The sequence below is a fragment of the Fusarium venenatum genome (genome assembly GCF_020744135.1).
Source record: "Fusarium venenatum strain MPI-CAGE-CH-0201 chromosome Unknown EDB82scaffold_4, whole genome shotgun sequence".
Classification (NCBI taxonomy): Eukaryota; Fungi; Ascomycota; class Sordariomycetes; order Hypocreales; family Nectriaceae; genus Fusarium; species Fusarium venenatum.
Window position 1 is genome coordinate 6,352,346 of NW_027072132.1, and position 13,029 is coordinate 6,365,374.

Below are 13,029 nucleotides of genomic sequence, written 5' to 3' on the forward strand. Positions count from 1 at the left end.
AAGGAAACTGTATTTTCGTCAAATGAGCTTGTTCACTCAGTAACGGGACAAACTTTACGCTGATATCGTACCTGAACCTCAAATAGTGTTCACGGTTCTTCCCTTTCAGCCTCTTATCTGTTGATTAGTGTTGACTCATGACTTGCGTTATCTATCGAAAGTGTATCTTGGAATATTTGTAGAGTCAGGGCTTGCTGTGTGAAGCGAAGGCCTGCATAACACGAATATAAAATCTGCCAACTTTCCCACAACATTCCAAGTGTCAACTTCGATGACTCCCCTCTGTACCTACGGAGAGGAGATGAGTTATGTGGGCATCGGGAGGAAACAGAAACCATGAAAGTAAGCAGCGCAATGATGATATCTAAACACTGCAATCTCCGTAGGTTTAGGGGATCTGAGCCCTTCACTCGTTGGTGCGCTTGCATTCACCTCCCGGCGCACCAAAGGGTATGGACCTGTTAACTCACATCCTGCGTACGAGACTTGTTCACTCTCGCACATTCGTTGAGTACACCAGCGATTAAGGATTTACCCATCACTTTGTGTGCCAGCAGCCACTCTACCGGCAACGATGGTATCCAGACTGCATATTATGCGAGTTTAGAGACACTGAGCCCATATAACTTATATCTTGAATGCGAGAAGTTCAACTGAACTCTTGTATTCGCGTGGGATAACAGCGATGAAAAGCACGGTAACAGCGCAATGATGATATCCGAGCCCTGCATACTTTGCAGGGTTAGAGAAACTGAGTATTTTATAAGAATTTTAAGTGAACTCTTGCACATTGTTATTGCTTTATTATTTTTTATCTCATCGTTGTGTTTTGTTGGTCCTGTCTTGAATCTCTAGTACCTAGGTAGCTTGAGTACAGGCGTAGTATGCTATAGCCTATATACTCCGACACAAAATCTTTATCTTTACGTACTTCAATCGGTTTTTATACATATTAAAAATGTATCTAGTCATGAAAACAATGTTCAACAGATATTCCAAACTTCTACATAATATTAATTGTATTGACTTGAATTGACTTGATTGAGAGTCTTGTAATGCCACCATAGACACCCCTCCGATCATTGGTTGCCTCAGGCCTCAATTGGTTGCATCATTTAGGTAGGACATTATGTGAGCTTCATCATTAGTCTACCCTCTTGCTTATTATAAACCCTTTGGGTTGCCAGACACCTTTTTGGTCAACTACATTAACCTACCGGACTGCAGCCAGACATTCCTTCCCAAGGGTAGGTTCCTGGCAGCTCCGGTACCTTGTTGTCCCTCTTCTCTGTTGTCTACAGCTCCCCGCCATCCCACCAACCCCAAGACATCCCATGATGAGCTCGCGTTGAGCCCAAAAGCCAACATGATCCCTCAATTGCTGCAGCGCTCATCGAGGGCATGTCCCCGGTACAACCCAGCGCTCTACCGACTATCCACGGCCTCTCACCAGAGACCCGGTCTAACACAGACCTTCTGGACCTCTGCCCCGCGTCGCGAACAACCTCGGACACCCACAGACTCGAAATCCACGACTGCGAAGCCATCCGCCGTGTTTCCCGCAAAGAAGCAACCCACGAAACAAAATGATCCTCTTGCGACGGTCGAAAAATCTGCTCCGGAGCAGCGCAAGGCTGACTGGGCTATCATGAAAGAGATGACTCGGTATCTGTGGCCCAAGGATGATTGGGGCACCAAGCTCCGAGTCAGTCTTGCTGTTTCCCTGTTGATTGGCGCCAAAGTCCTCAATGTTCAAGTTCCATTCTACTTCAAGAGCATTGTTGATTCAATGAACATCGATGTTGCTGCTGCTGGAGGTACTGCGACGACGGTTGCTGGAGCTATGATCCTAGCATATGGCGCATCTCGAATTGGCGCGACAGTATTCCAGGAAGTTCGAAACGCTGTTTTTGCTTCCGTCGCCCAGAACGCTATTCGGAAAGTCGCTTGCAATGTCTTTGATCACCTTTTGCGACTCGATCTCACATTCCACCTCTCCAAGCAAACCGGTGGGTTGACAAGGGCTCTCGATCGCGGTACCAAGGGAATCAGCTTTATTCTATCCAGTATGGTTTTTCATGTCATGCCAACCGCGCTTGAAATCAGCATGGTTTGCGGAATTCTCACTTACAACTACGGCGCCAAATTTGCTGCTCTCACCGTTTTGACAATGGTTAGCTACACGGCATTCACTATCTGGACTACTGCATGGCGAACAAAGTTCCGAAGACAAGCCAATGCGGCGGACAACAAGGCTTCTACTGTGGCTGTGGACTCGCTCATCAACTATGAGGCTGTTAAGTATTTCAACAACGAGAAATTCGAGGTTGCGAGATACGACAAGGCTCTTGGACAGTATGAGAAGAACTCCATCAAGGTTGCGACATCTCTGGCTTTTCTCAACACTGGACAAAACATCATCTTCTCCTCGGCGCTCACTGGTATGATGTACCTTGCCGCCAACGGTGTGGCTGAGGGTACTTTGACGGTCGGCGACCTTGTCATGGTTAACCAACTCGTTTTCCAACTTTCAGTCCCTCTCAACTTCCTTGGATCCGTCTACCGTGAGCTTCGACAGTCTCTACTGGATATGGAGACTCTGTTCAACCTCCAAAAGGTCAACACCAACATTAAAGAGAAGGTCGATGCGAAGCCTTTGGTTCTCTCCAAGGGTGGCGAGATCAAGTTTGAGAACGTCAACTTTGCTTACCACCCTAGCCGCCCTATTCTCCGTGATTTGTCCTTGACCATCCCCGCTGGAAAAAAGGTCGCTGTTGTCGGTCCCAGTGGATGTGGAAAGTCTACTCTGTTACGCCTCTTGTTCCGATCTTATGATGTTCAGAGTGGTCGAGTCTTGATTGATGACCAAGATATTCGTGATGTTAACGTCGAGTCTCTGCGTCGCTCTATCGGTGTTGTTCCCCAGGATACTCCTCTATTCAACGACACAGTTGAGCACAACATCCGATACGGATCCATCAATGCTACTCATGACGAGGTCGTTGCTGTCGCCAAGCGTGCCCATGTCCACAACACCATCCAGTCTTTCCCTGAAGGTTACGAGACCAAGGTCGGTGAGCGAGGGCTCATGATTTCTGGTGGCGAGAAGCAGCGCCTTGCTGTCAGCCGTATTCTACTCAAGGATCCTCCTCTGCTGTTCTTCGACGAGGCAACCAGTGCTTTGGACACCCACACCGAGCAAGCTCTCATGATGAACATCAACAGCATTCTTCGCGAAAAGGGACGAACAAGCGTCTTTGTCGCTCATCGTCTGCGAACTATTTTTGATTCGGATCTTATCATTGTCCTCAAGGAGGGCCATGTAGCGGAGATGGGTACACACCGGGAGTTGATTGACCGCGATGGCGTTTACGCTGAGTTGTGGAGTGGTAAGTAAATACGCCCCGACCAAGATTTCTTATGCTAACCTTCCTTCAGCCCAGGAGACGATGTTTGGAGAAGATGGAAAGGAGAAGAACGAGGAAGAGAATGATGAACAAAAGAAGGACTAAGAAAAGGAGTATTTACTATGGCTATAGAAGGACGGCGTCTTGACTGGCCACTGACGTGGTAGATATCAAAGAATCTTGGACATTATTATCGTACAATATCTATCTTTGGGCATGAAGAACGAACGCACGCATGAATACTGTGGTATTTCTTGGGATGACGCAGAGTTACTTTGTGGTCGAAAATAGGAAAAGAAGAAAGCTTCCAACAACGAAAGACTACTTGTTTACCATATCATGGGCTATATTCAACCCTACTGTTTGCGACGATGTGGTCAAGCTCCTCTGCTACGTTAGAACGGGACACCGTCTGGTTCGGCTGAAGCATAACTCTGGAAGGCGGGTGTTGGATAGGGGGTCAACGATAAGAACTCGCCCTTCGGAGGTGCCAAGATTGGCGCTTTGTTCGTCCTGATCGCGTATTGGAGTCCTGTTTATCCGACGTTAGCGCACATACTGTTGGGAAAGTTGTCTACTCAATGATTCAGGCTGACGAAGAAGACATCATTTCCGAGAAGCTTGAGAAGCTCCAGGGGCCCGCAAGGCAAATTGTACTCGATGACTTCTATCCGGTCTTCTCTAGACAAGCCACGCGATCCTAGTCCCAGTATATCACGGCTGATCACCAGAGGAGGCTTCATGCGGTGAACACAGCGGGGACGTAAGTATATAGAAGCAGGATTATAGACTGCAATTGGTTCGCTGATTTTGTAGCTCAACTTGATCTTGGCTGGGAGTTCTTCTCGTGAATGAAGATGGTTCCTGTACTCAGTGCGAACCGAGCCCTCCAACCCAGCTTTGGGCTGGGTAGAGTAAAGTATTATGGCATTTTGCCTGCTAAAGTGTCCAGACGTAGAGGCCTTTGTGATACTAGCATGGAAAAAACTTGACGACAGCCCTGTAACAATACGGTTTACCAACAAAGCCAGCGAGAGCGGCGCAAGACTTGCTGCAAACTTGGTGAACCCACAGCCACGTATAGTAGGTCGAAGGGGCTTGATAATTCTGCACTTTTCAATCTTTGGTTGATGTTAAAAGGCCGATTGCGTTCAAGTCGAAGTTTCTGGTGGGGAGATCACCAAAGGGATATCTCTACATCTTGTAGATGTCCCTGCGTCGCTATGATGTGCCAGTAGCCGAGTCTTAGTGTGACCAGCGGCCTAAGCGTACAGTTTCTGTATTCCGTAAGAACCACGGGCACTCCTGGATAGAGGCTGATCAGCATCGTTCCCATCTTGGGGGTAGTTGACGGAAGGCTGGGACAATGCCTAGTGGCGAGGACAGTTCAAAGTATATGTGTCTAATGGCAGCAGATCAGCATCAGTATACAGGCCTTTTGGTCGAGCAAACTTGCCTTGTCTTTCGTAACGAGAGCTTCCTTTTGCTGTCCCTACTAGCCCCATTGGGCCGTTCCTTGCCTGTGCCTGGAAGATTCTGATTGTTCGTCTCTTCTTCGTACACACACTCTTGGACTCAATCTGACTTTACAGACGAAGAGCGCTGAGATATAAGTAAACCGACCAGTGTTGAGTCGGCACACCTGTCCCTGGGCATTGCCGCCTGATCCTGTTCCCAACACCTTGGATCCAAAAGCCATGTCTTCTAAGGACATCTTGCTCGGCAACAACTGTTATGAAATCATGGGCACAGTTGATACTTTTCATAGCGCTCCTGTTGACTTTGCTTGTCCTTTTGATGGGCTGTCTAGTTTGCGACATCCTCTCATCCCGACTGGCTGGTCCAAGGCTACTTACTCTCGACCATCTGCAATGCCGACTTGGTGAATTGATAGTCGTATTTTGAATATGTTTCAACCGCGCTTCGCCGCGGCGGTCCTCCTCTGTGCTCCGTGTCTATGCGGCCAAGGTCAGTAAGCGCCACTACTTTCAACGGTAATGCTAGTGACTAACGGTAACTTGACACGAGTCAACCCCGTAAACACGGTGTCAACACACACCAGAGGAGCACTCAATGCGGACTCCAGGCCTGGACCCTGGCCTGGACCCTGGCCTTCACACGTCATACCGGTTCGTCGCGTAAGGCTGTTCCCGAAGCCACTGGAGGGGAAGAAGGAGATATTTCGGTGAGATGCCGGGGTAAATTATGGGGCGGTTAATAGGAATAGGAAGGACACATGAGAGTAAAAAGTGAAATTGTCGTGGGTAGAGCAGAATAAAGCGGTGTTGATGTTTTGTGGTGGTTGCCGTAGATCCAACTTCTGTAGATGTCGAATGTGGAAGAGAACTTGGGTTTCCTCAGAGAAAACCACTTCTAGAGGCATAAATTAAATAATTTGTATGCTCAAATGGGCGATATTCTCATCAAAAACATGATTAAAGTGACCATCCTGCAACATTCATCACAGCAATGAAACTCCATTGTCTTTGTTACTGTCCTTTTACCCGCTTTGTAGTTGTCATGGATGAAAGGAAGTTGAGGCCATCAAAACGGGTCTTTTCTCGGTGTTCCGGAAATTCAATGTTGTTCTCAAGAACCACAACATATTGAACAAACCATATTGCTCAGCTCGATTTGATTTACAGCACATTAGAGACTTGATATATTTTATAATCCCGATGATTGTGTTTGGGGAATACGAGTCATGGATAAACTACATCGTAATAGATCTTCAGCCAGTACAGGTAGCACAGTATAGGGTAATCTCAGTAGTGTTGGATATCCTGTATCAGAACCTTAAGTCTAACTTTAAAGAAACAGGGATCATTTTCCTCAAACTTGATTTTGAACTGACCTAATGATCAACTGTTGGCAAGTTCCTTCTGAACGTCCAATTAATTCATCAATTTACTCCAAAATTAGACAAGATTCCGGCTACTGTTTACCCCATGTTCTTCTGGCCCCACGTAGTAGAGAGTGCACTGTCACTAAAAGATGCCATGTAAGCAAGCAACACCTCACCAAGAGACCCCCCAATTATAGACTTAACATTACACAATCTCTACGTCGTCCAACATTTGTTATTATATAAATCATGAAAATACTTCTTCATTCTCACTTCCCAGCCGGCCATGCATACCCAATGCAAGCCGTGGCCCAATCCCTCATCCGTCGAGGCCATCAAGTAGTATGGCTCACCAGCGCCGACAATGAAGTCCGCGTTCGAGCAGTGGGTGCCACCTTTGTCGCAACAGAAGCTATTGCCATTGTCGATGAGCCCCTAATAAAAAACAACGAGACTGGCATCCTCGACAAGCTGTACCATCGTCTGGAGATTCGACTACTCGCTCAAGTGAGCGATTATCGTCGGGTATTGCGGGGCGGCTTCAAACCAGATCTGCTGCTTGTCGATGTGATGCCATACGGAGCGAGGGCTTTGTACGATTTGGGCGAGATCCCGGCCTATGTGACTCTCGGGGTGATCCCAATGTACATGTCGAGCTGGGGAGCGCCGCAGGCTGTGTCGGGAGAGAGCCCTTTGACATCGTTGCTCTGGTTGATCTGGAATTACCTGCATCATCTCATCAGCCAATGGATTCTCTTACCATATCTGTTGAGACCCGTGATAAATGCGCAAAGACAAGTGCTGGGGCTGGAGAACTTACCGTTTGGCGAACCCATCGAATCTTTCACCTATAGCCCCTTTCTTCACATCCAAGCGTCGTCTCCGTCATTGGAGTTCAAGCTGCTCCCCAAGCCAGACGAGCAAAGGAAGCACACCAAATTCGTTGGACCGACAGTTACCCAGATCCAGACTGATTATGTCCAACTGCCTCCTCAATGGGACGAAATCGTTGCTCACCCTCGGGTTGTCGGCATCACACAAGGAACACTGGCCATGGATCCTACATCGTTGATCATCCCAGCCATCGAGGCTCTCTCCAACGACCCTCAACTTCTCCTCGTCGTGGCAACGCCTCACGTAGAAGAGGTAACATCCAGAGTAGGAGACCTACCAAACGTACGATACGTCAAATGGATTCCATACCACCTCTTCCTACCGCAGCTGTGTCTTCTCATCACCAATGGCGGATATGGAAGTATAACGCAAGCGCTTTCCCATAAGGTACCCCTGATATGTGCGGGACAATCGGAGGACAAGAAGGACACATCGGCCCGTGTCGACTGGGCTGGGGCAGGCATCGACTTGAAGACAGACACGCCTTCGGCTGATCAGGTTCGGAAGGCTGCGAGAACGATATTATGTGATAAAGGATATGTCGAGAGAGCGGGACGCTTGGGCGACGAACTAAACGAGCTTGGGGGTGCGGATAAAGCTTCTGAGCTTCTGGAGGGCCTCGTAGAATCTAAAGCGAGTCTATAGGTTAGCAGAGTGCTATCTTGAGGGAAGACTGTAAGAGGAGATGCATATACCACCTTGGAAACGATTTGTGCCATTTAGACGATCAGACTGAACTGGGAAGGAAACACTGGACAGCGAGCGATATTGTATAGAAGAACAGAGTCTGATTCTTGCTAAGAATTAAGCAGCTACTTATCCCGTTCCAAACCCGTACATAATAGATCAAGCCATAGTTTCATTGACAACAGTCCGTGGAGATTGTCCCTTTGAAGGCGATACATAACAAAAAATATTGGCCTTGACTCGTTTCGAGTCCGTCTGCTAGTTTAGCGGAAGAGTGTTTGTCCAGCACGAGCCAAGATGTGCTCTGCACCCTTCAAGATACAGAGAAGGCCTAGGATACGGTTAGAGATAAGATGATGGAATCTATTGTTGCTCGCAACGTACCAGGTAAATGCGAGGATACAAATTAAGGATTGTACTCCAGGGACGATCCTCTCGCAGGTCCAAGAAAGTGGAGGGGATCCTGACTGGTCGGAACAATGGCCTTGTGAGTTGTACTGTCCATAGAATATGCTGTAGAATGCACTTGCTAGGGAGACATGGCCATGTCCTCCAAAATCGATTTTGTAAAGTGATATAACTCTGCATCCAATGACTTCGATGAAGTCTTCCAAACACTCAATCATCCTCAAGTCGCAAGGAAAACTATCTGGAGGCACCGCGCGATGCAGGACTCTGGTATGACAGAATCTTGCGAAACTCCCGGCCAACAATATTAGCTCCTGTTAGCGGTCAAAATGGTGGTATTTAACGAGAACTTGACGAGAATTAGAATCGAGGACCAATATGAAGCATCCTTGCGGTAGGGATACGATGGCGGGTTCTTTCTTGGGGCCCGTAGAGCCAGACATTGTGAACGACACAACCCTCTTGATAATCTATGGTTTTGACCCAGCGTTGCGCGATGAAAAGCAAGATACAGTAGACAACAACGGCTTCGAAACCTCCCAGATGCATGGTGATTTCACGACCTTCCTCAACGAGGAGTAGTATTCTGATAGACATGGTGACAGTTGGATAGCGGATATTGATTTTGAGGTTGAAAGTTGCCATAGGGATTGAAGTAAATGACAGAGATTGTTCCGGTAGAGACTGTAGGATGAAATGAGTGTAGACTGAGAAGAAACGATGGTGTTAGAATGCACTGTTCAGTGTTCAGAATACGAACAAGATGGGAGAACTAACTCGAATAGATATTCTGATGAGAACAGCAGAGACAGAAATATGTCCGAAACGAGCGTAACAAAGAAATCAAAACGACACAGCATTTTGGTGTTGGTTTGAAAAGGTGAGAGGGAAGAAAACAGAAAAGCAGAGAATGTTGCTGGAGCCTTGGTAGCTGTCAACGCGCGCAGAAGCGCCAGAACTGCCCCTCTGAAATGAAAACAACTGGAACGACTGCACGATGTTCGAAACTCTACAATACGAAATACTCGAGAATGTGCCAAATTTAATATGTATTATTATGTGCATCATTATTATCAAGAGTATGTTTGTATTCTACGGCGCATGGACTATGAATCATCTCGGACGATGTCACCTTCAAATTACGATGCAAACGAAAAACGACGAACAATAACAATACGGCCGATACGAAATAAACAAAATATTCGAAACTTGTCATTAGTGTCTAGTAGCGATAATATCAAGGAGTGACATGCGAAGCCATAGTAGAGCTGGGGGCCAACAACTGCCAGGAATTGCGAGGCGTGTCGAGTGGAAACACCAAGATTTGCTATCGTGACGGATTCTGGCCAGTCGAATACTACAACTGTCGCTTGTGTCGGGCTTCTGAACTGTGCTATGAATGTTAGGGGGCGACAAGAATACCAAACATCCGCACACACACTGGATGGGATGCTACAACATCATCACAAGATACGTGACTTGACTACAAGAGGATAAACACTAGAATAAAATCAACATAACAGCAGGAAAGAATACATGCTTTCGCACACGTTGAACAAGACCACATTGCTCCATCGCAATATCAACAAGCATAACACCCCACTAGACCCAGCCCACCAAGACGGGTCGACACCCACAGATCATAAGTATCACAGAGCAGTTTCTTCTTCAAGTCCCGGCACAAGGCCAAGATCTTAATGAAAAAAGGGGGGTTTTGAAATCAAAAATTGGGTAGCCGCCTGCCTGGCGAGAAGGCAGGTAACACAGAAGTCCATAAAAAGGGACAACATGCGTCGCAGTCCTTTGGACTTTTTGATCTCCAAAGGACCACCGGTGAAATCAGTCCATGAATAAGGAAAAAAAAAGAAAAAAGTCGGTGGTGGGAGAGAGTAAGAGTATTATATAGACGGACTGGTCAGGGCGGTGAACCTCTAGCTGATCTGCCGCTCCTCGCTCCTCCGCGCTCCTCCCAGCTGCCGGTCGATCCTCCACCCCTGTCAAACGAGGGAGCAGAGAGATTCTGCAAGTCATGGATCGATCTACGGGGAGTGGCAGCTGTCAGACCAGGGGAGTTGGTGGGTATCTTTGGTGGAGTGTGGGGGTGAATGGACGTTATATCAACGACCGCTTCGGACACTCAGCTGTGATCTTGCGAACCAGAACACTAGGAAAAATCGACCACCATTTTTAGAACGAAGAGTCGAGTTTTAGCTTCCGAAGCATATTTGGAATGTCATTTTTAATTGTTGTGGTGGCTGCCCTGAGATTTTTAAGGGGGCAGCTTGAGCCGCATCTGCGTCCACCAGGTATTTTGATACAAAGAATGCCTCAGTAGTCCCAAGTACAACACCAAGTAAACTGTATTGTGGGTAGACACTTGGAGCAACACAAGAGAGTGTAAATAGTGATGCATGTTGAAAAACTAATGAGTGTCTTGGGTGTGCAGGCATAGGACAGAGCATCCATGATTTAATGTTGTATTAACTATAATTTCAATTCTACAATAAACGAACTCCACGAACATTTGAATCATTTCAGTAATGATACAACATCAATTAATTTTTGGTTGGGCATCGTGGTTGTCGAGCAACATCATTGTGGCTCGATTTAGGGGAACGGGCCAGTCTGGCCGTCAAGCCAGGCAACACCACCACCACATCACAACCGTGAATCAGATATCCATGCATCAAATATCCAACCAACACTAGCATCTAGAATCTTCGATGCAGATCCCATTGGTTCGGTCTCTCACCCTCCTCGCCCTCCGCGACCACGGCAACGCGTCAGGGTTTCTGTCAGCTAGCCCTCCTTGTTACTCGGCCATCGCACACATAATCACTGCAAAACTGCCCCCACCTTTTGCCTACCATATCCTCCCTCCTCCAAATCTCTGTCTCTCTCTTCTTATTCCTTCTTCATACCTCAACACCTACAAACCATCTACTCTCCCTACCCTACCACTCCTCCTCCTCCTCATCAACATCATTATTATCAAATATCTTTATTCATCATCATTATCACCACCGGGACTTAGCCCACCCCGATGATAAACTTATCCATTACTTGAAGATCTACGAGTTCGCTACTCGTTACTTTGCTCCTAGCCAGACTGCACTAAATATCGTCTCGGCCCAACACTGAAGCAAAGGGGGGATGGGCTCCCTAGAGGAAGGTTTCGGCCTTCGAGCTAGTAAGTGCACTCGTCAATCACCTATGGGATGTTTGCTGACAGTCATACAGTGTTGGCTATGTCTTCATCAATTTCGTATGGTCGCGTTTCGTTCATGCTTATAATGTTAGTTTCTTTTTGTTTCTTTCTTCTGACCGCACTTCCTGTGCAGTAGTCTGAGCTCTCCTGACAACCTTGCACAGATGGACCACTGGTCCTTTGCCTTCTTGGTTTCGGGCATGCTCCGAAACATTCCGAACAAGGTTGATCAGCCCTTGTTGAAGCGTATCGTTGATTCTTCCTTTTATGGGAAGTACGACTTTATGCACCTCCGCATTGACTTTGCCAACGATTACAAGTAAGTACATTCATCAATCACTTACAAGGTCTTGGCTAACCATCATACAGTGTTGGTTATGCCTTTATCAACTTCGTCAAGGCCAAATACATTGTGGATGTAAGTTATCACTTGCAACTTTATCATACGATGCTAACTGCTGACTAGTTCGTTCAACCACTTGGCCACGTGCGTTTCGTTCAAGCTTATAATGTTAGTTTCTTTCCATATTGTTTTTCCATCATCACCTTCTGACTTAACCCCCCTATAGAGGGACATTTCCCACAGAATGGAGCTCTGCGATAATCCTACTCCAGAGCCCGAGGATGACCACATCATAAGGTATGGCCTTCTTTGGTGCACGTCACGTTGAGACCGACGGGTCTTACGTGTACGTTTGCTTTGAGGACCTCCGGGGCATCACCAATTTCCATGATGTGTTCGAACAAGCTTGCACGGTTAGTTTCTTTTCCATCTTTTCTTTCCATCACCGCTTTCTGACTAACTTTTTGTATAGAGTGGCATTTCTCGCCGACTTGAGCTCTGTGACACTCCCACTCCCGACATTGAGGAGGTACAGACGTTTACGGAGGTAACTATTGACACATATACTACATCTCGAGTCCATTCTAACATTTAATCAGGATCTTCAAGCCAGAGGAATGATCTTTGGTGCACGCAACGTTGAGACCGACGGGTCTCACGTGTACGTTTGTTTTGGGGACCTCCGCGGTATCATCAATTTCCATAATGCGTTCGAACAAGCTTGCAAGGTAAGTTCCTTTCCATCTCCTCTTGTGAATGCACTTCTAGTACCATGACTTGAACATCTCTCTGACCACATTTTGCACAGATAGTCTTCTCACGAGAAGACTCCTGACATTGGGTCAGTTACCTTCAACAGGTTCCTTCTCATGCCATCAGCGGGTCGGTGGGAGGAAAAGTGTAGGCATTTCGCACTCTGCTACCACCCCAACATTGACAAGATGGCCTTGAAAATGTTGGGATGGTAGCAAATTGCGGAATGCCTACACCTCTCTTTTGGATTTCAACATCCCGTACGATAGATAACCCCTTTGATGTCTATCATATTGTCATCGTTCCCGCCGATGAGCGTCCACGCGATACAAGCGACCAATGGACTCCCCAGCACGTAAGTTATTCTTCATGAAATTTCCCATTAAAATACTAACTGTTCATCTAGGCAAAGGGGGATTTGGATCCTCGAACTGTGGGTGGAATGAACGCAGTTCCCGAGGACCCATGTGGGCAACATGAATGG

General features: G+C 47.0%; 3 protein-coding genes across 3 annotated transcripts; all 3 read left to right on the forward strand.

The window, feature by feature from the left end:
- The first annotated feature begins 1,151 nt into the window (after positions 1 to 1,151).
- On the forward strand, positions 1,152 to 3,922 carry EDB82DRAFT_350715 (iron-sulfur clusters transporter ATM1, mitochondrial). Its single transcript, XM_025725313.2, has 2 exons — positions 1,152 to 3,389; positions 3,439 to 3,922. The coding sequence occupies exons 1-2, from the start codon at positions 1,367 to 1,369 to the stop codon at positions 3,510 to 3,512; spliced, it is 2,097 nt and encodes a 698-aa protein (XP_025593924.2). The 5' UTR covers positions 1,152 to 1,366; the 3' UTR covers positions 3,513 to 3,922.
- A 2,324-nt stretch (positions 3,923 to 6,246) lies between these two features.
- EDB82DRAFT_517501 (uncharacterized protein) lies at positions 6,247 to 8,034 on the forward strand. The gene has a single exon (XM_025725315.2). The coding sequence runs from the start codon at positions 6,502 to 6,504 to the stop codon at positions 7,789 to 7,791; it is 1,290 nt and encodes a 429-aa protein (XP_025593926.2). The 5' UTR covers positions 6,247 to 6,501; the 3' UTR covers positions 7,792 to 8,034.
- Positions 8,035 to 11,818: 3,784 nt separating this feature from the next.
- EDB82DRAFT_517502 (uncharacterized protein) lies at positions 11,819 to 12,513 on the forward strand (the record flags this gene model as incomplete). The annotated part of the gene is made up of 5 exons (XM_065609016.1): positions 11,819 to 11,867; positions 11,916 to 11,960; positions 12,019 to 12,205; positions 12,265 to 12,339; positions 12,392 to 12,513. Coding segments are annotated over exons 3-5 (204 nt in total), but the record flags the coding sequence as incomplete, so codon positions are not given.
- Between the last annotated feature and the right edge of the window lie 516 nt (positions 12,514 to 13,029).